The sequence below is a fragment of the Colletes gigas genome, unplaced genomic scaffold (assembly GCF_013123115.1).
Source record: "Colletes gigas isolate AHSC1104 unplaced genomic scaffold, ASM1312311v1 Colletes_gigas_Sc00036, whole genome shotgun sequence".
Lineage (NCBI taxonomy): Eukaryota > Metazoa > Arthropoda > Insecta > Hymenoptera > Colletidae > Colletes > Colletes gigas.
Window position 1 is genome coordinate 850,193 of NW_025106665.1, and position 19,574 is coordinate 869,766.

At 39.5% G+C, this 19,574-nt stretch overlaps 3 protein-coding genes across 3 annotated transcripts; all 3 read right to left on the bottom strand.

The window, feature by feature from the left end:
* Positions 1 to 1,983: 1,983 nt before the first annotated feature.
* LOC122402431 lies at positions 1,984 to 4,083 on the bottom strand. Its single transcript, XM_043405205.1, has one exon. It carries the CDS (start codon positions 4,081 to 4,083, stop codon positions 1,984 to 1,986), a length of 2,100 nt encoding a protein of 699 aa, XP_043261140.1.
* A 188-nt stretch (positions 4,084 to 4,271) lies between these two features.
* On the bottom strand, positions 4,272 to 11,344 carry LOC122402472 (DNA damage-regulated autophagy modulator protein 1-like). Its single transcript, XM_043405288.1, has 6 exons — positions 10,175 to 11,344; positions 7,323 to 7,441; positions 6,180 to 6,406; positions 5,177 to 5,315; positions 4,953 to 5,104; positions 4,272 to 4,395 (listed from the first exon to the last, which is right to left on the bottom strand). Exons 1-6 carry the CDS (start codon positions 10,255 to 10,257, stop codon positions 4,294 to 4,296), a joined length of 822 nt encoding a protein of 273 aa, XP_043261223.1. The 5' UTR covers positions 10,258 to 11,344; the 3' UTR covers positions 4,272 to 4,293.
* A 1,791-nt stretch (positions 11,345 to 13,135) lies between these two features.
* LOC122402433 (putative odorant receptor 71a) lies at positions 13,136 to 18,239 on the bottom strand. Its single transcript, XM_043405208.1, has 10 exons — positions 18,227 to 18,239; positions 17,149 to 17,282; positions 16,890 to 17,015; positions 16,701 to 16,818; positions 16,076 to 16,337; positions 14,685 to 14,801; positions 14,502 to 14,592; positions 13,910 to 14,046; positions 13,684 to 13,816; positions 13,136 to 13,189 (listed from the first exon to the last, which is right to left on the bottom strand). Exons 1-10 carry the CDS (start codon positions 18,237 to 18,239, stop codon positions 13,136 to 13,138), a joined length of 1,185 nt encoding a protein of 394 aa, XP_043261143.1.
* Between the last annotated feature and the right edge of the window lie 1,335 nt (positions 18,240 to 19,574).

The following is a 19,574-nucleotide window of genomic DNA, read 5'->3' on the forward strand; positions in this document are numbered from 1 at the left end:
TTGTAATCCCTTCAAAGTATCGAAAAAGTTGAAAATCTTCAACGACCCCAATTCGATGGCCAGAAACTGTACTTGGGTGATCGCGCACGAAACATCTATGACGAAAGATTGGAGATTTTACGTAAAACTGCGTCTGTTATGCTCTGTATTAATGACAATTACGCGTATCTTGAGAGTGGATCTCGTTCGTTAAAATGGAACGTTCGCTATCGCTAAAATCTACGATATCGTCTAAGACGCGGTCGTCTCAGACGGGGTTTCGCGTAGACATTGTAACGCTAATCACATCCAGAACTATGTTCCTAACACTGACAAAAGTATTTCGCGTGGAAGAGTCTCGATTCGTCACCTTAAACGGGAACCTTTTCTTGGAAGAAAGCGTATGTGTGTGCTGAAGGTGCGTGACGAAAAAAATAAATGTACCCATTGGTTGGTATAGTCTTGCGTTATCCGTTATTACGCGATATTTTGTCGTGGACGCTAACTTCATATCCGCGAGAATGTCCTTGTGCCAAGTAAGAAAGGCTTCGTTGCTGTCGATGGGGATCCAGATCTGATCGAATCGCCTCGAAACGTCATCGAAAAAGTCTTGATTGTCAAGTCTTGTCCTCTTTATGGGTTTCGAAATCTATAATAAGTCCTGAACACTCTGCGCAAATAAACAAATTTGTTCATTTCCTACGCTCCAATAGCTGTTCAAATTCTGATTATTTCTTACGTTAGTAATCAACTTCGTCAATTTAAACAAAATACATTAGTACCCTGCAAATCTTTAAGTAACTCATACTCAATTGTTTATTACTTGTTCAATCATTTATATATAAAAAATTTGTAAACAATTCATACGTTACTTATAAATCTGTACAGTCCTAATAGATGTTTTAAAATCAACAATGTTAATTGGTTGGTTATAAAAAATTCATGCGGCATTTAAAATTTTGTTGAAAATTGACGAAATTAATTATTTATTTATACGATATTTGTGAACAATTTACGTGCTATTTCACGGTTGGACGGCGAACCGCAAACGGTTGAGACTGGGTCATTTATGACCTGTGGGAAAAATTTCTGCTCGACATGTTGGAAACTGATACCTTTTTTTATGTTTTGTTAATTCCTCTACGGAAATTAAAAACTTTGAGAATGTAAACATTTTATTTTATTAATCTATCTATTGTTTGATCAATATCGTCAATATTTTCGACTTCTATTAGACTTTCAAAGACGAGACCCTTCTTATTCTAACAATGAGATTAGTATTATTCTAACTTGATTCGTTTTAATTATACGAAATGCTAATACGTCCTTCCCTTTTGAACACGAACGTTGAACGATAAAGCCTAACATTATATTCATAAGCTTGGGTCCAAAAAGATCCAGTCTTCGTCACGCGAGGGTCATTATAAACGTGACAACTGTTTTAAATCTAAACAGCTATTTAAACGTGTTATTTGCATTACTATCAATAAGAAAAATAAATAAAACGTTTTGCAAATCTATAAATGCATTTATTTGTTTATGCAAAATATTCAAGACGTATTAAAGACAGTGGTTGAAACGGTTCCCAAAAAGTAACTTTCATACTGTCATACGTCGATTCTGAATGGAAATAGTTATGCGAATTGAAAAAATCTTATAATTATTAAAGATCTATCTGTCCTACTTTATGTCGATATCGGATTTTATATTGGTTTTGTATTTTGGCCTCTAGAATCTCCCATTAAAATTTTCACCAGAGGTGACCGTACCATAATCAAACAAATGTCTGACTAACCGTAATTGAAATCGAAATAAGCTAAAACCGATGTATCCACGACGGATATAACATTTGTTCCAACATTTGTTTTCAATCCCCGATTAAAAGTTACAAGTCCGATCAACACTTTTAAGACTGGATCCGAATAACGTTCGAAGCGATTCGTATCTCCGATCTTGAAAGTCTCGAAGCTCTTGCCAGACCCAGATTCAAACGTCCATCACGATTCATTGCAACAGACCGTTCCTGTCGTAACTGACAGACCTGAACGCGTCCTCCACCAGATTCGTTAGGCACCTGACAGCCTGCAGCAAAGCTGCTAGGAGAATGGACAGTGAGAGAGAGATAAGTTTGCTAGGCACAAGAGCATTCTCCGAGGAACTTTGACCTCTGCTCGATATCTTCTTTCGTTTCCTTTTCTCGAAACCTTTGCCATCGCCGGACTCCTTATCCTGATTTCTATCGCCGGAGATCAGGCCTCGTCTTGGCCTAGCGGGCGATTTCTCACGTGGGTGGGTAGCATTATCCGACAGCAGTTCCTTCGAAGCTTTCGATCTCTTTTGATCGTTTGCATCCGACACGGTGAACCGTCTGTGGGAAGTGATGGACTCGATCTTTCTGCGAAAATCCTTCGTCCTCGCCTCCATGATGGTCCATTGTTTCTCGTCGATCCCCCTTTTGTTCAGAGCCTTGGAGAACCTCTCGCGAGGGGTACGCAGCATCTCCTCCGACCTGGCTTTCACCGACAGGTCCAAGGAATTGCTGTTCACAGTCTCGAAGAGCAGGTTCTGCAAAGAGCTCTTACCGGTCTCGTGCTTGTCGTGCTTGTCGAAATTTGGGAACGCCGAATTCTCGTCCAAAGAGTTCGTTCTACTGTGACACTTGTCCCGGCAGAACAACTTCTTCTCCGCGCAGGTGGTGTTCAAGTTGTAGTCGATGATCGTCGGCTCTTCGGGCCCGGATGAACACAGTCGGATGTTCTCCTTCGTTCCCTCGAGGAACACTCTCCTAGGCAACGTTTTGTTCAGACTGTTCGGGATAAAGTTCATATAATTCGAGTTGCTCTCCTCCCGGAAGATCGTCGAACCGTTCGCGTAATCGACTTTTGAACGATCGTCCGCCGATCCGGATCGATTGTTCTCTTCCGCATTGGCAGTGTCGGAAGATTCTTCGTTGGAGGCGTCAAAGGCACCGGCGCCAGCGTCGTCATCTTCGTCGTCGTTGTCTTTTATCGGTAGATCGCGATCCACCCAAACTTCCTCCTCTTCCTCCTCCTCCTCCTCCTCGTCCTCGTCCTCTTCGTTCTCTTCCTCCGAGTCGACGGTCAAAGGCTTTCTCTTCTTCGCAGGAACGATCCCGTCGGCATAGAGGAGGTCTTGAACCTCGGAGAGACTCTTCTCGATGCTGGGACTTTTGTACAAAAGGTTCCTCAACTCCGGTATATCCAAATTCTGAACGTGAAGTAAATTTTGTTCGATGTTCATGAGACTCTCCTCGATCTGTACCAAACACTGTTCGATGTCGCAGCCCGATTCGCTGCAATGCCCGCTCTCCGACTTAGCTTCCGACTCACCGATCCTCGTAGCGTCTACGTTGCCAAGGTTCGCCGACTTTTGTTTCTTGTCGTTGGCCACCTCGGCGCTACCGAGCAGGTGTCCCTTCCAGGATTCGACTGGCCAACCGGACGTCTGCAGGAACTCCCTCTGCTGCGTCTGGCTATCGTAGTACACCCTGTAATTGCTGTGACTATTGGCTACCTCGTAATTGCTATGCTGTCTACTGTCCCAGTTGAGCTGGTCAGTCTCCGTGTTCTCTCTGATGCTTCTCTCCCTGTTCCCGGACGAAGCGCTGTGATCGCCGTGGCTATTGGCCACCGAGTAGTTCATCGTGTCGTCTCGATTCGCATCCAGGTAGTTCCTGATCGCCAGCTCCGAGTATAACTCGCTGTACCTGCTATGGCTGCTCGCTTGATTCGCGTTCCCGTGGCTGTTAGCGATCGGATAGGTCATGCTGAAGTCGACTTCTTCCCGAAGCTTTCCGGCTACTGCTTGCCCGATTCTGCCGTAGATCTCGTCGTTCCCGTGACTGTCGGCGTCACCGTCGTCCTCGTCGTCGTCCAGTTCCTCGGCCCCCTCGGGATAAGGCAGTTCCTGGCTCTCGTCGGGCACAACGGTTGGCTCGAGACACGCGTCGTCTATCAATATGTAGCCATCGAGAACGTTCTCGTCGAGATCGATCCAGTTCCTCGACCGATCCTCGCCGCGATCACGGCTCAATTCCGCGTCTTCCGGGTCACTGGCCTGTTGCCGTCGTCGTTCGCGTATCATTGGACCCTGCGCGTGCACTTGCACCGGGCAGAGGACGTCGGTTCTCCTCTCGACGCCGCAGGTGGCTGGCGGCACCGTCGCCACCAGCGGCGCCTCTTCGTCCAGCAGAGCTTCTCGGGATTCACGGTACCTGTAGCCGGGACACGGGGTGTTCACCGGAGAGTGTGAGAGGAGGTTTACGTAACCACCGACGCCTCTGCCTATGAGCGATCAGGTGATCGTCGGCGATCCTCGATCCTGGCCCAACGCTGAATCCTGGCTTTCGTTCAGCGCCTCGTCGGTCAGCCTTACGCGATGGGGGTTGCAAACAACCTGAACAGACGGAGAACATGAAATGGTTAAAAAAATCCAAACTGTCCCACTTTTTAAACTCGTGATAAAATATTCAACCCGTTTCGTTTTAATCCCCTTACTGCTAAGTGTTATTCGTACTTCAGGAAATGAATCTACACGCTAGAAGTAAAAAACTTACTGAATACATGCTACTGAAGGTCTTACATGGGAAGGATCCGAATTGTTGGATGGGGATTTTAATGGGTCTTTGCAAGGTGATAGTATACAGAGTGATCGGCCACCCCTGGGGAAAATTTTAATGGAAGATTCTGGGGGCCAAAATAAGACGAAAATCAAGAATACCAATTTGTTGATCAAGGCTTCGTTGAAAAGTGATGGTGGTTCATACTCAGCATGAGAAACTTGGTACTCATTAATTGCTACATACCACAAGTAATAATTGGAACACACAACAGAGTAAAAAATAACAATTCAAATGTTTAGACAACCGTTAGGCTCTCCCCTGCCCGTATGGTTATACCCACGATAACTCGAATACTTGGAGAATAATTGAATTAATTGAATAAATCATTCACCCTCGGATGGCTGATCTTGATGTCCCTGAATTCGTCAGTGAAAGTCAAAATATAGACGCAGAACGCTGTTGCGCAGACCCATTCCGTAATCGCGCTGGCGACGTGCAGTTCCCAGCCACCGTCCCCCTTGTACCATTTTCGTGGATTCGTTCCTGAAAATCGAAAGGTGGTTAATAAACGAATGAGGTAGATAGCGCTGAAAGAGGGAAAGGCAACGAACCAACCCTTATAGGCCATGCGCGACAGCACGCCGGTGATAAGGCTGACAAAGAAACAAACGGTGCAGAAGATGGATAACGCCGTTCGAAGATGTGCCAGTCTTAAGGAACACCCGAGTGGATGCAGGTAGAACGAGCACACGGCCTGAAAATAAACCACACACACGTGTACCTAATGAAAGTCTGTGTTTCGACGCAGACATTACGGAGTAATGTATTAATCAGCTTTCCAGAAAGTTACGCAACGCAGAGAGAACGAATCGCATTTCCTTCGACGTAATCTAATTACTCGATAATCAACATCGTCCTATCGGAATTTTTGACTCCTTGGCTCGTAGTTTCTTTGTTAATCGGCACGTTATGCAATCGATTCTTTCTACTTTTTAAAACTTACGCGTTCCAAGCAAACAAAAATTCTCTAATCTTCGACTTTCACATTTTTCGCGTTCCTTCAGGTTGCGTAACGAATCCATTCGTGTTTCTTTATGGTGATATTAAATATTGACTATTTTGTATAAAACTCAATTTCAATATTTCTTTAGGATGAAACTGATTGGTTTGTGTATTAAAAGATCTAGATACGTGTACATTGATTTCTTCGGTGCTTTCAAACAATTTTTTATTAAGAGAATTTTCAATGCACGAAACAAGTATAAATGAGACGATGCAAGGTCTGGTCAATAATTTTTGTCGTTAAACATATTTCAGTAATTGAAATTTTAGAGCAAACAGTATTGAAAATCGTGTAATCTTATAATATTCGTTCATTTTAACAACAAGTAAAGAAATTTCTATTCACTTTAGATACGTGTTTCAATTACATTTTTTAATATTAAAAAGAAACTCGCTTCAAAGTGTCTGACAATTGAGTCAAATAATAGCATATGATTATAATTCCGGATACAATTAACGCTATTGCAAATATAACTTTCCATTTACGTTTTTTCTCGATGGAGGTGAAATGGAAAATGTATTTGTAGCTTTGAATCGATGGAATCTCATTACACACCTGAGTCCAGAAATATGCAGTGCCGCCACCAAAACAGAGAAGCGCGCCGATAAAGTGCACAACGATCACAGACGTTTCTTGAAAATTAGCGACCACTGATAGCCCAAAGGTAGACGTTAGGCCAAAAATTAACGCCCAACGATTCCACTTAGGTAACGATGATTGCAAGCTGAAGGTGCTCGAACACTCTCTCACCAAAGAGTACCTTATGTACACCACGAATGACACTGAAATCGCAAAAATATTAAGAGAATAAACAATATCAGTACCCGATATACAATACTATACAAATTGATTGAAATTTCAGAGTTTACTAATTTGCTTGTACAGAAAAATTTGAGAAATTTTTATATTATTTACTTTATACTTTTTACTATGGCTTATAGTATATTTTTACTATAGTAACATTCTTTTTTACTATATTTTTTCTTTGTATTTATAATACTTTTTTATCGATATAAACTCTGCTTATTTAATAAAAAAAGTTAATTTGTTTTTCAATATCCCACAACTTGCCCAATTTTTCATACTTTTTTTTGAAAAAAATTTTCAGTTTTTAGATTCTGATGATGAAAGGATTACAAAAATTGCATTAAATTCACTCTCACGATAAAAAGAACTGAAAACAAAAAATTTTTGTTGTACTCTACGAATATCTTTTTACACCTTAAAAAGCCCAATATTATTAATACTTTGCTAGGAACAAATGATATAAAAGTCATCTGTTTATACCGCTGTTAGAAGCCTCCCTTAATTAGATATATTTCGCTTTTTCCGTAACTTCGATAGAGTACACAATACCAGGGGTGTAATTTTTATTATTTTAAGAACACTTAAAAGATTATTTTATATTAATTCATCTATGTGTATTATAATTTCTCAGAATCTTGATATTAATTTCATTTAAACGCTTCGAAACAATTCATCGTTAACGGCTATGTTTATCGAAATCCACGCAAACAAGTCGAACGACACGTTTGTCCCGGGAAACGGAAATTTATTTATAGTTCGCCGGAACTATTGCGTATTCTTTGTAGAGTTAGAATCGAGGCCGCCGCACCACGTGCAAACTGTCGATCGATTTTCTCGCCTGCAAAGGGAACATCGAAAATTTCAATCCATTCGTCGGCTCGATCCACTCACTGAGCATCGCGATCATGTTGATAAACTGGGCGAAAATGCAGCTCTCAGGTGCGTTGGTCGCTGCGTCCGAGATGTACGGGAAACCGGCTACGTGGCCCAACAGTACCGCTATTACATAACTGGAAAATAGAAGTGTGCGTATTTACAATCGGCTGAATTATTCATCGGACGGGTAGGAAGTTTCAGCTGTCAGTTTTGTGAATGTTCGATAAAGATATAGTCCTAAGCACGATATAGCGAGCTCGTAAACTAAACTCTCGAGGGTTGGGACCGACATCTTGCTCGAGGGTTCCTTTCTGAATGTCTTTCTATGCCCGTAACTGCACTATCTTTCTTCTATTTCTACATGCATATATTACAAGCAGGTAAATTAAGATACTAAAGACTCGAGTAAGACCTCTACTTGTTACGATACCTCTAAAAATGGCGACTATAGTCTAAGGCCCTTAGCTGCTCGTATTTCTGTCAATTCACTTGTTTCGGGAGCTGGAACGTGTAAACTTTGACACCTACTCGAGTTTACAACCTTGCTATATCGTGGCCCGTACTATACATGCTTCAAGGGAAGGCAGTTTCATTGAATTTAACGTAGTATTTAAGTCGTCGCTTCGTGCACTCGGTCAAGATTAGCAACACGGATTACACGAATGACAGAATGTCGATTATAAATACGAATATTCGATTGAAAATCGAGTGCATGCAAAGCGACTCGAGAAGATAGTGATTATGAGTCAGCAGATGCTAATTGAATATTTTATCTGGCTGCACGATAACGCGAAATCGTTGAGTAATTAAATATCTCTCGTTACAAACGCGTGATAATAATACGTTATTCGTGGCCAGTTTTTAGTGGACCTATGCGTGTTTTTATCTACGGTGTGTGCTTAACGATGCAGACCTCATATTCATTATATGCCAGCACGGCGTACAATCAGCAAGGTAAATTTTAAACGAAGAATAATAATTCACACGGCGTGCCGTAGACAATTGTACGCCCAAATGGAACGTGCAAACGAGAAAAAGAAAAAGGAAATTAATTAAGCATCCTAATTGAAATACAAAGGGTCCGAGAAAAAATATTTAAATGAATTCGAAAGCAGTCGAGCGTAGACGGTCGAATGAGCTCCGTAAGACCCGAAGAACACTTAAACGAGTATTATAACTAACTGAGACTACGTTATTAGTCGAATCGTGCAATCTTTTGTGTAACGATCTGCATCTCTTTATGAAACACCAAATTGAAGATTTCAAACAAAAAGGATTAATATTTGCTAAAAGAGCATTTAATTACAATTTTAACGTAATATGAAAAAGTTAACTTTTGGGTGTCAAAACAGTTATTTCGTTATACAGTTGTCTAACATCATGCTGTGTGAGCTTGATAGATGAGTATGTTCCAAATGTCATTTTACATTATACAGCGTGTTTGGCCACCCCTGTGAAAATTTATTATTTTGTTGATTGAGGCTTCACACAGTATATTCTCGGTAAAGAATTTTTTTCTCGAAAGTGTGTAGAATTTCGGTGCTATGTCTATTCAACAAAAATGATTGTAATTAACCCCTGCAACCAAAAATAATTTTTCCAGAACGATTTGAAATTTTTTAATTTTGTGGACTTTGTCTACCTTTCTGAATTTTTTTCTCGAAAGTGCGTAAGATTTTGGGGGTATCTCTATTCACCAAAAATGATTGTAATTAACCCCTGCAACCAAAAATAATTTTTCCAGAACGATTTGAAATTTTTTAATTTTGTGGACTTTGTCTACCTTTCTGAATTTTTTTCTCGAAAGTGCGTAAGATTTTGGGGGTATCTCTATTGACCAAAAATGATTGTAATTGACCCCCCAAACTGAAAATAATTTTTCTAGAACGGTTTAAAAATTTTTAATTTTGTCGACTTTGTCCACCTTCCTGAATTTTTTTCTCGAAAGTGCGTAGGATTTTGGGGGTATCTCTATTCAACAAAAATGATTGTAATTAACCCCTGCAACCAAAAATAATTTTGCAGAACGATTTGAAATTTTTTAATTTTGTCGACTTTGTCTACGTTTCTGAATTTTTTTCTCGAAAGTGCGTAAGATTTTGGGGGTATCTCTATTGACCATAAATGATTGTAATTGACCCCCTCAACCGAAAATAATTTTTCCAGAACGATTTGAAATTTTTTAATTTTGTCGACTTTGTCCACCTTCCTGAATTTTTTTCTCGAAAGTACGAAGGATTTCGGGGGTATGTGTATTCAACAAAAATGATTGTAATTAACCCCTGCAACCAAAAATAATTTTTCCAGAACGATTTGAAATTTTTTAATTTTGTCGACTTTGTCTAACTTCCTGAATTTTTTTCTCGAAAGTACGTAGGATTTTGGGGGTATGTCCGTTCACCAAAAATGATTGCAATTGACCCCCGCAACCGAAAATAATTTTTCCGTGAGTGATTTGAAATTTTGTTAATTTAATTTTTTAGGCCTCGATCAACAAATTGATATTCTTGATTTCCGTCTTGCTTTGTCCTCTAGAATCTCCCATTAAAATTTTTTCCCAGGGTTGGTCGAACACCCTACATACCTGAAACTTATTTTGAGATATATACATTGTTACAACCGTCGTCGGTCTAGCCTGCTTAACTCTAGAACTATCAACAATGGTGTATTTATTTAGAAAGAAATTAAAACGATAGATTCTCGAAGAAACGTATAACGCAATGGGTTATAAATATTTATTCGTTCCGTTATAAAGAGCCACGGTAGCAGAAATTTTTATTAATAATTACGTATGGGTCTTACCACTTAGGTAGTTCTAGTGTTAATTGTTTCGTAACGCACGGAATTGATCGTTCCGAGATACTCACGTGAGAATGAGGACGGCAGGCAACGAGACAAACAGGAGAATCGGCAGGTAATGGAGATTGACCAGAAAATCGTGCTTGTCCATGTTGCCGTTGCGCGTTTCGGTTTGTTGTCGGGTTTCCCGCCGGAACCAGTGACGTCAGACGCCGACGTCCGCGGACGACGCCGCTATCGGGTGCAAACACGCGTCGAAGCACGCGACCGCGAGCCACGAGCACTCATGCTCGTCTGTTGCAGCAGCCGGGGGAAACCTTTGATTCCGCTTCGAATCAACCGTCGCGACGTCTAGAGCGACGACTGCACTGCGGTTCGACTGCCATCAAGTTCCTCCTCGGCGCACCTTTTGTCGGTGAACTGTCACGTGGCAGGTTAGCGCCAAAACGTGCTCCTGCTATTTCTGACCACGAGACGTTTCGAATCGACGGACTCTCGAGCCCGTCGTTCTCGATTCTCGCCCAAAGAGACACACCGATCGGATCTTAACGGGTTTCCACACCGCCACGCCGGGAGAATTTAATCCCTGGCTCGCGAACAGAAACAATTACCTCGTTAAGACCGACGCGTACAATTGAACCCGTTCGGGAGCAGCTGCACACTGATCGACGATAGCGAACGATAGCAGTACGTGACCGCGTGCGAATATTCTCACGCGGGCGTTGCCGATCGAAGGGAAGGAAGGGGCTCCTTGCTCGAACGTACCGTGGACGACTGTCGCGAACGGAAAGAATCCTTTTCCCGTGCCCTACGTTGTTTCCGTGTTTGTTCGCCAGGAAAGTCTACCCGACTGTCTCGAGTTTCACGTCGAAACTGGACGCTGAGGGGGTTGCAGTTGAAGGCTTTCCTAGAGCTGTCGGAACACTTTGAGAGAAACTGCACTTTGACGAGTTTCGAGAAACGCGAAACTGATCGCGACACGGTACGACGCGACGTTGGATTTGGATTTTAGGGTTGTCGCGCGAAGTGCCCAGGGCGACGGGCCAGCGGAATTGCAGAGGTTATGGCCGACGAAGTGCGATCGATGTTCGTGGCAGCGGTAACGGCGCTCTCGGCAGCTGCGCCACGAGACTGACGCTGACGTCGTCGTTACTGGCCGACGACGTTCTCCGAGAAACGTTTATCCCGATACTTCCCGTGGATTGTGTCTCGGCGTACGTATGGCACACCAGGTTTATCGACGGCTGGCGTACTTCGAGCAGATAATCGCTGCTGCTTGGGCTGTCGAGAACCGATAATGCACGCGCGACCAATTTTTACAATTCTGTTTCTCCTAGTTTGTTTCGTGCTCTGATAGTCGGGGAACGCGGCGTAGAAATCGAACATATCGTGCTGGTAGTTCTTGAACACGTTTCCCGAACGTGACCGGACAACAGGCTTCGTTTCTCGATAAAAAGAGACCGCGGAACAACCTTCGTAGCACTTTCCACCGGATACAGAGATCGTTTATCGATCGTAAAGACGCACACGACCGTTTAGGAGTCGCGGGTTTCTCGGTGAAATTTTTTATTCTGGTTCGGGAGGTGACGTCGTCGCGGTTGGAAATCGATGTCCTTTAATTTTCAATCGCTGGCGAGACGTTGTTGGATGTTACTCGCGTTGTCGAGGGGCGCTCGAGCGAACGATTCGGGGGCGATAAGTCACGTCCGGTGACAAAACGTACACCACGTGGACGGGAATGCGCGACCAGATGTGGCGAATCCGGCACGGTTCGCCGTTAACCGACGACGTATTATCGTCGCATCGATTCTTGCTGCAGAAACGCGGGGACAACTCCGCGTCAAGTCGACCGGTATTATCAGCGACTGCGGTGGCGGCCATTATCGACCGCCGGGAACAAAGAAACGTCGGCATCCGTTCGCGGACGAGGTGCGCGATTAGATCTTACACAGCAGACGAGGTATAAGAGTAGACCTTTCGCCTGATGTATTTTTTCGGCCCACTCTTCTGGGGTCTCGAGACCCCATTACCATTTTTGTGTCACTCGCTAAGTTACCAACAGGTTTAGAAATGAACACAAGAGGAAGTGAGACGGAAAATGAAATTACACAAATTCTATTGTATTTTAATGGAATGGAAGTATGTACATACGTGTTGTTTCCATGTTGGAACATTAAAATCCTCCAATCCGTTCACGAGATATGATTCTTTACATATACGCATGAAATTTTCAGTAAAGAATTTTTTTCCTCGAAAGTGCGTAGAATTTCGGGGGTGTGTCTGTTCACCAAAAATGATTGTAATTGACCCCCGCGACCGAAAATAATTTTTTCAGAATGATTTGAAACTTTTCAATTTCGCTCTTTGAAAGAATTTAAAAGGTATGAAAGAAGACAAATGATTCGTGGAAAAATTATTTTCGGTTGCGAGGGTCAATTACAATCATTTTAGGTTAATAGACATACCATCGAATTCCTACCCACTTTCGAGAAAAAAATTCTGATAGGTCGACAAATTCGGCGATATTAAAATATTTCAAATCATTCTGGAAAAATTATGTTCGATTTCGGGGGTCAATTACAATTATTTTTAGTGAATATACATACCCCTAAAATCTTAGTCAGTTTCAAGAAAAAAATTCGAGTATGTATTTTTTTCCCAGGGGTGGTCGAACACCCTGTATATTTCAATCAATTAAATTACTTTTAAGATAGTTCACTAGTTACCATTTGTGGCTACTGTAAGTCAATTTTAAGACTTAATATTAGATCAAATTGATATATGTATATGATTGATTTTAGTGCTTGATTAGATTGTAAGAGTAAATAATTGTATCGTCTACATGATTCTTTAATCGTATTAAGTGAAACGCAGTAGTGGATCGGATAAAATATTCAGTATAATCAAACACTAATACAGGAATGTAAATATTGACAATTTAATTTATTTTGCGGTAAATTTAAAACAACATACTTTTACGTCGAAGCCGAAATCATTAATTGCGGATGTTTTCCAGTAGTCACGATGATTCATTCCCTCAATGATAGCAGCATCGTAAAATACGACATACAGGATTTAAAAATCTTAAAACGGAAACGCATTTATTGATATTTGCTTATACTACTATAAAGTATACTTTATTTATTGCAATGATAAAAAACATAGACATATGAATTCAATTTAAGTTTAAAAAATGTTTCTATTCCGAGATGAAACTATTTCTTTTTTGCAAGGAAGTTTAGCAAGAATTTCTGACAAGATTAGGATTATAAACATTGTTACTGTTACCAGTTTCTAGCTATTAGAAATAAATAGTAACAGTACATTAGTAATATCTTTGTCACATAATTACCACTATTCGGGAATAATTCGAACCAATTCTGTATTAGAGATGAGAAAAATTCTTTTTTTGGGTAAAAACGCCAAATAACGAATAAAAAATAAACAAACGTTTATCGGTTATTTGTTACATCAGGAATAAATCATAATCATTATTAATTCGAAACAATTCGAATGATGCCTAATTTCATTAATCCCATATAATTCAGGAACATCTTGAATGTACATTGTTACGTACCATTCCAAAGTTTTCTATGTTCATGTCGTACAATCCACCCGCGGTCAATGTACACGGTACGCCGGATCTTATTTGCATCATGTAAATCACTCGTTGCATTCTCACCGGCGCTTGGTACCATTTGGAGCTGTATCTGTCGCAAGATACGCAAAATGTTACATTCGTCGTTGATTGTCGGCGTAATTATTAACAACTATATTCTTCTTTCTACACATTGAGAGCGTACAAATCGTCGAGTAATTGTAAACTGCGATCCACGAGACTTTGGCCAGGCAGACTGTTGAAAAACAAATGGAATTGCTGTGCCCCGAGGAAAATACCAATCCTCAATGCTTCTCTCACGTTATTTAGGTTCATAACCGTCTGAAAAACAAAAATGTTAACGAAGCTCGATATTTGTTCAACCGTTCATAATCTCGCGGCCAAAATGGCGGCATCTATAAGGTTGAAGATCGTGCGGGGATTCCCGTGTCTTTTGTTCGAGCCTCATGGTCGACATTACTACATTTTATGTTTAACTATGTAATATCTAATGAATAATCAAAGTGGTTGTGTTTAATATTTAAATATCGTCTATCTATAGTTATTTGATCAGCTCCTATGCAAGGGAATCTGATATTATTCAACAATATTATCTCGTTAAGTGATCGAAAGTCGGGTTCGTTTCTGTTCTCTAATAAAAGAACAATGAATTATTAAGATAAATCAATAGTAAATGGGACACCGATTCAGTAAGTGAAAATTTCAATTAGTTAACAAGACAAATCTGTACTACGTGGTTCGAACACGTTTCACGTTATTTATAAAATTATTCGTACTTGGACAGCTGTCACGCTGATACCGATCATGTTCAGCCCGATCTGAAGCAAGAAGCTTCGCTGGTTTATGTCATTGATGAGCTCGTAAAACCTCGAAATAAAAGAGTAATACGATTTAGTAGTATTGCATAAACTGTTCTTTATCTTCTCCTTGTAATTTTTTATTATTTAAAGAGTACGAACTGTATTGCTTCTTTGTGGATAATTGCGCAGTTCTTGAACTCTTGATACACGGCTCTCTCCTTCGGAGCGTTATCAATTCTCTTATCGAAACTTTGTGTCGTTTGTTTAATCCGATTCCTGTGTCGATTACAACAATTCTAATAAACAAATACTTCTACTTTGTTCCATGTATTTTATTGCGTTTTGTGAGTGCAATGCTAAAAGATTCGGTGGTCAAATTGATTTCTGTCACTAGTCAGAACTGAATATATTAACAGATTTTCTCATTTTTTTTATAACTTTTTAACAAAACATTTATACACTTTTTGTTATACAGCGTGTTGAGGCAACCCTGGGGAAAAATTTTAATGGGAAATTCTGGAGGCCAAAACAAGACGAATATCAAGAATATCAATTTCTTGATTGAGGCTTCGTTAAAAAGTTATTAACAAAATTAAAATAAAAAATTTCAAATCATTCACGGAAAAATTATTTTCGGTTGCGGGGGTCAATTACAATCATTTTTGGTCAATAGAGATACCCCCAAAATTCTACGCACTTTCGAGAAAAAAATTCAAGAAGGTGGACAAATTTTTCGACAAAATTAAAAAATTTCAAATCATTCTGGAAAAATTATTTTTAATTGCAGGGGTCAATTACAACCGTTTTTGGTGAATAGACATACCCCTGAAATCCTACGTACTTTCGAGAAAAAAATTCAGGAAGGTGGACAAATTTTTCGACGAAATTAGAAAATTTCAAATCATTCTGGAAAAATTATTTTTAGTTGCAGGGGTCAATTACAATCGTTTTTGGTGAATAGACATACCCCTGAAATCCTACGTACTTTCGAGAAAAAAATTCAGGAAGGTGGACAAATTTTTCGACAAAATTAAAAAATTTCAAATCATTCTGGAAAAATTATTTTTAGTTGCAGGGGTCAATTACAATCGTTTTTGGTGAATAGACATACCCCTGAAATCCTACGTACTTTCGAGAAAAAAATTCTTTACCGAAAATATACTGTGTGACCGGAAATGTTTCTATAACTTTTTAACGAAGCCTCAATCGACAAATTAATATCCTTGATTTTCGTCTTATATTGTACTCTTGCTGTTATTGGAAAAATGTGGGACACCTCGTATATTAATTAGAAATCTTTAACGGAAATAATATTACAAAAGGCAAATCAAAAGATATGTGTGTTGAGTGGATACGATAAGTGACTTTTTTTTATATAAATAATTTCAGTTAACTGCAACGCGTGAATAGGAATTGTGCACAAAATTAAGTTATGAAATTTTATAATCCATTCTGCATACGCGGAATTAAGTGTATTTTAGGAAGAATAAATGATCGCGGTTGAAGAAAGGTGCTAGATCGCGCATTTAAATTTTAGAGCTTACATTTACCCGCATATGGCGAATAATCCACAGGCATGGTGCGTTACGAGCATGTACATGGAGTCTACGGTAACGATAGTTACCACAATAGTGGTCGAAGTCCAAATTGAATGAAAGTATATAGGATAGAAATATTTGTCATCGTCTACCAAATAGTTAAGCTTGAACACTTGTTGTTTTAGTCGTGTTTCATTCAACGGTAGAACGATGTCCAAGAATAATGGTATCAGCGGGAGGAAAGCGAATAATACCAAGGATCCCAATAAAGCAGCTGTAAAGGATATAGAGGGATTCACAAAATAGATCGTATTTTGGTCTATTTGATTGGATTTGTGACATGCAGATATTAACAATTTTCCTCTGATCGAAATATATCGTAATTCATGTAAAATTAGCTACTGTTCTTTTACGGTTCATCATTTTGTTGTTTTCGACATCGTTCAAAAAATGATGACGTACTTGTGAAATACACAACTGATTGACCATTCTGTAGATCGATAATATTTTCTTTGGACAAAACTTTATTTTAAGTACGCAAATAGTTATGGAATGAGTATCGAAGAAGCCATAGGTAAACGTTCTATGAAACATTGTGAAAAATACTTGTCGCTAAAAATTAGTAAAGTGTACCTACTTCTGTACAGGAATGCAATATTACTTCCAGTTTTTGTGATTTCGTCCAATATTTGTACCTCATTTTTAAACTTCAATGATTCCCATTCGCTTATCACGAAGTCATATAACTTTCTGAACTGCAAAACATTGATCTCCATGATACTGGTTTTTACATAAAATTTCATCGTAGAATAATGCGAGTAAATACTTTTTTCCTGTTAATGTTAAAGTTTATTAGTTTTATCATCGTGACGAGATTCGTAACCATAATCGGTATAGCATCCAACACCTTATCAGTGTCATGTTCACAGAACGACGTGACGAATCCTATAATCTGTCAAACAGAACGTTCAACTATTTCAGAATTATCACTTTCCTGGCGATTTTTATTACTTTATTAATATTCTGTTATGAAATAACGTGCTATCCGCCTGGCAACATATGTATCTTGATATTATCTCACTTACAGTTGGTATCAACAGGCTTACGAGACTGGTTAAAATCATGATGAACAGAGTGTTCCGACTACAATTCGTTTGTTGAGGATACTGTCCTATTAATATCAAAAATTTCTTGAGCTCTCTGTAGTACGGAATATCACCTAAAGTGACATAACAGTTCTTGTTCCTCTGAAATACTAACGTTACAGATTTACATATGTATAGTTGATGTAGGTATTTCGATAACTTGATTATATTTCAACATTCCAAATAGTATATTTGTAGCTCAACACAAAAAGAGAGCGTTGTACACATTCTTTTCTAACTACAGTAAACTAAGCAAAGGACCCCGCACAGATCTTATGGAAAATGGCCCCCGGTTGAATTAGCCGAATAAGGCACACTATTATTGACGTTCGATCCCCCCGTATCTCAAAAAATGTTCAATTTACGAGCTTTTTGGGCCCATTGGAACTTTTCATCAAGACACAACGAACTACATCATGTCAAAAGTTCAGCTAATTTAACCGGGGGCCATTTTCCTTTATAATCATGTTCGGCCTCTACTATAAAATTGCCTCTATAATTAAGCCGATTCTCAAATTATCTAGACGTTAGATCCAGTGTTTCCCGCACAGATCTTATGGAAAATGGCCCCCGGTTGAATTAGCCGAATAAGGCACACTATTATTGACGTTTGATCCCCCCGTATCTCGGAAAATGTTCAATTTACGAGCTTTTTGGGCCCATTGGAACTTTTCATCAAGACACAACGAACTACATCATATCAAAAGTGCAGCTAATTTAACCGGGGGCCATTTTCCTTTATAATCATGTTCGGCCTCTACTATAAAATTGCCTCTATAATTAAGCCGATTCTCAAATTATCCAGACGTTAGATCCAGTGTTTCCGTATCTGCAGTTTCACATAATCAAATATGATCAAAGTAAAAAAAAAAAAAAACAATGTGGACAGCGGAGATGATTTTAATATTTTCAATCCATTTTTTCGGTGATGTATTATAGTATACACTGTTAGATCGACGTAGAAAGATTAATTTCTTTATGGCCAGAATATAACTCGATTTATTAAAACAAGTCTCACCGACGATAGACATTCTTCTGTTAATTCTTTCACAATGATACAATCGAATTATTTGATTCTACAAGCTACGAAACGTGTAAATGAAACGTCGGTAGATCTACTTCGTTGCAAAGTCACGATTGAATTACTGTGTTACTTTCAGTACGGGTACACATTTCCTCCGTAAGAAACGTTGTCCCTCCGAAAGTATAGGGAATATCGAGCATAAAATATTAAGGGTGGTTCGTTTTCGTTGATTAATGCGTGAGACTAGCGTTTCGGTGGCCTGTCATTTTCTTATAGACAGGATATTCTTGGTAATACGCAAGTGAAACCGTAATACTCGCCTGTCAATTGCCTCGTAGATGCACGTTCCTAGTTATCGCTACAAAGGGGAAGAACCGAATAGGAAATTACTCTGTCGGCCAGAATGTAAGTGTACTCTGTATAATTTTTAAGTGATTGACATTACAATGGGTTGACAAGCATTACCGATTCGGTAAAATGAAATTACTGGTCAGAGCCACGGTGAGGTAAATACCGTTTAAATATTTACCGTCACGCTTTATTTTTCGTCGTTTCATTCTATTATTGATTCACGTAAAACGTCTCGAACGTAGAAGTTGCAAAGCTATATATATAACTCTGTAACAGTGCGCGAAAGCAAGTAACAGCGATTTTCGATCTGTGTAAGACGAAATTTTCCATTGCTACGAATTATAGATATTTTATAATAATTTTCTGAATAATCATTTAGAGAACCAGTAGATTCGGTAGATTTGTGTCGAACATATTCGAAAAATAAGAAAATTGATGTTGTATGGGAGCAACAACAGCAGTTGATTTCTTGAATAATTATTTTGTTAATGAATTATCGTCCGGAGAAGTCAACGATGGTTAATCAGGCAAGTTTTATAATTTTCCCAACGCGTACGCATACGCATTTCAAATTTCTTAAGAAAAATTGGTCAATTTCTACCATTAACCTTCATGTATTGATTTAGTAATGTAAAATATTCATAAATTGAGAAAAACAATTACTTAACTTAAGTACATGTGAGTTGACTATGGAAGGGATTAAAATTCATTTCTGAATCTCTTGGTAACGTTGCGAATGACACGGAAATGGTCATTTCTCTTCTCATGGATGATGGTCAGTTGAGAAACTATTCATTGAATTGGCATTGATGTCTTACGCATACACTACAGCTGTCTGCCCATCAATGCTAATTCAATGAATAGTTTCTCAACTGACCGCCATCCATGAGAAGAGGCCGCTAAAATCAGTTCCGGATTTTCAGGTCGGTATGGCAGTCAGATTCGGCCGCGAAAGTCCATAATGTGAAAAGTCTACTCGTATACCTCGTCT

What these genes read in the sequence shown, in the direction of transcription:
- LOC122402431 (XM_043405205.1), bottom strand. Translation starts at nt 4,083, where the DNA reads ATGATACGCGAACGACGACGGCAACAGGCCAGTGACCCGGAAGACGCG.
- LOC122402433 (XM_043405208.1), bottom strand. An exon ending in TTAACATTAACAGGAAAAAA is followed by an intron (nt 16,819 to 16,889) that starts GTATTTACTCGC and finishes AATGTTTTGCAG; the next exon opens with TTCAGAAAGTTATATGACTT. An exon ending in TATTGCATTCCTGTACAGAA is followed by an intron (nt 16,338 to 16,700) that starts GTAGGTACACTT and finishes TATCCTTTACAG; the next exon opens with CTGCTTTATTGGGATCCTTG.
- LOC122402472 (XM_043405288.1), bottom strand. Translation starts at nt 10,257, where the DNA reads ATGGACAAGCACGATTTTCTGGTCAATCTCCATTACCTGCCGATTCTC. An exon ending in CCTGCCGTCCTCATTCTCAC is followed by an intron (nt 7,442 to 10,174) that starts GTGAGTATCTCG and finishes TCTATTTTCCAG; the next exon opens with TTATGTAATAGCGGTACTGT. An exon ending in GTCGCGCATGGCCTATAAGG is followed by an intron (nt 5,105 to 5,176) that starts GTTGGTTCGTTG and finishes TTCGATTTTCAG; the next exon opens with GAACGAATCCACGAAAATGG.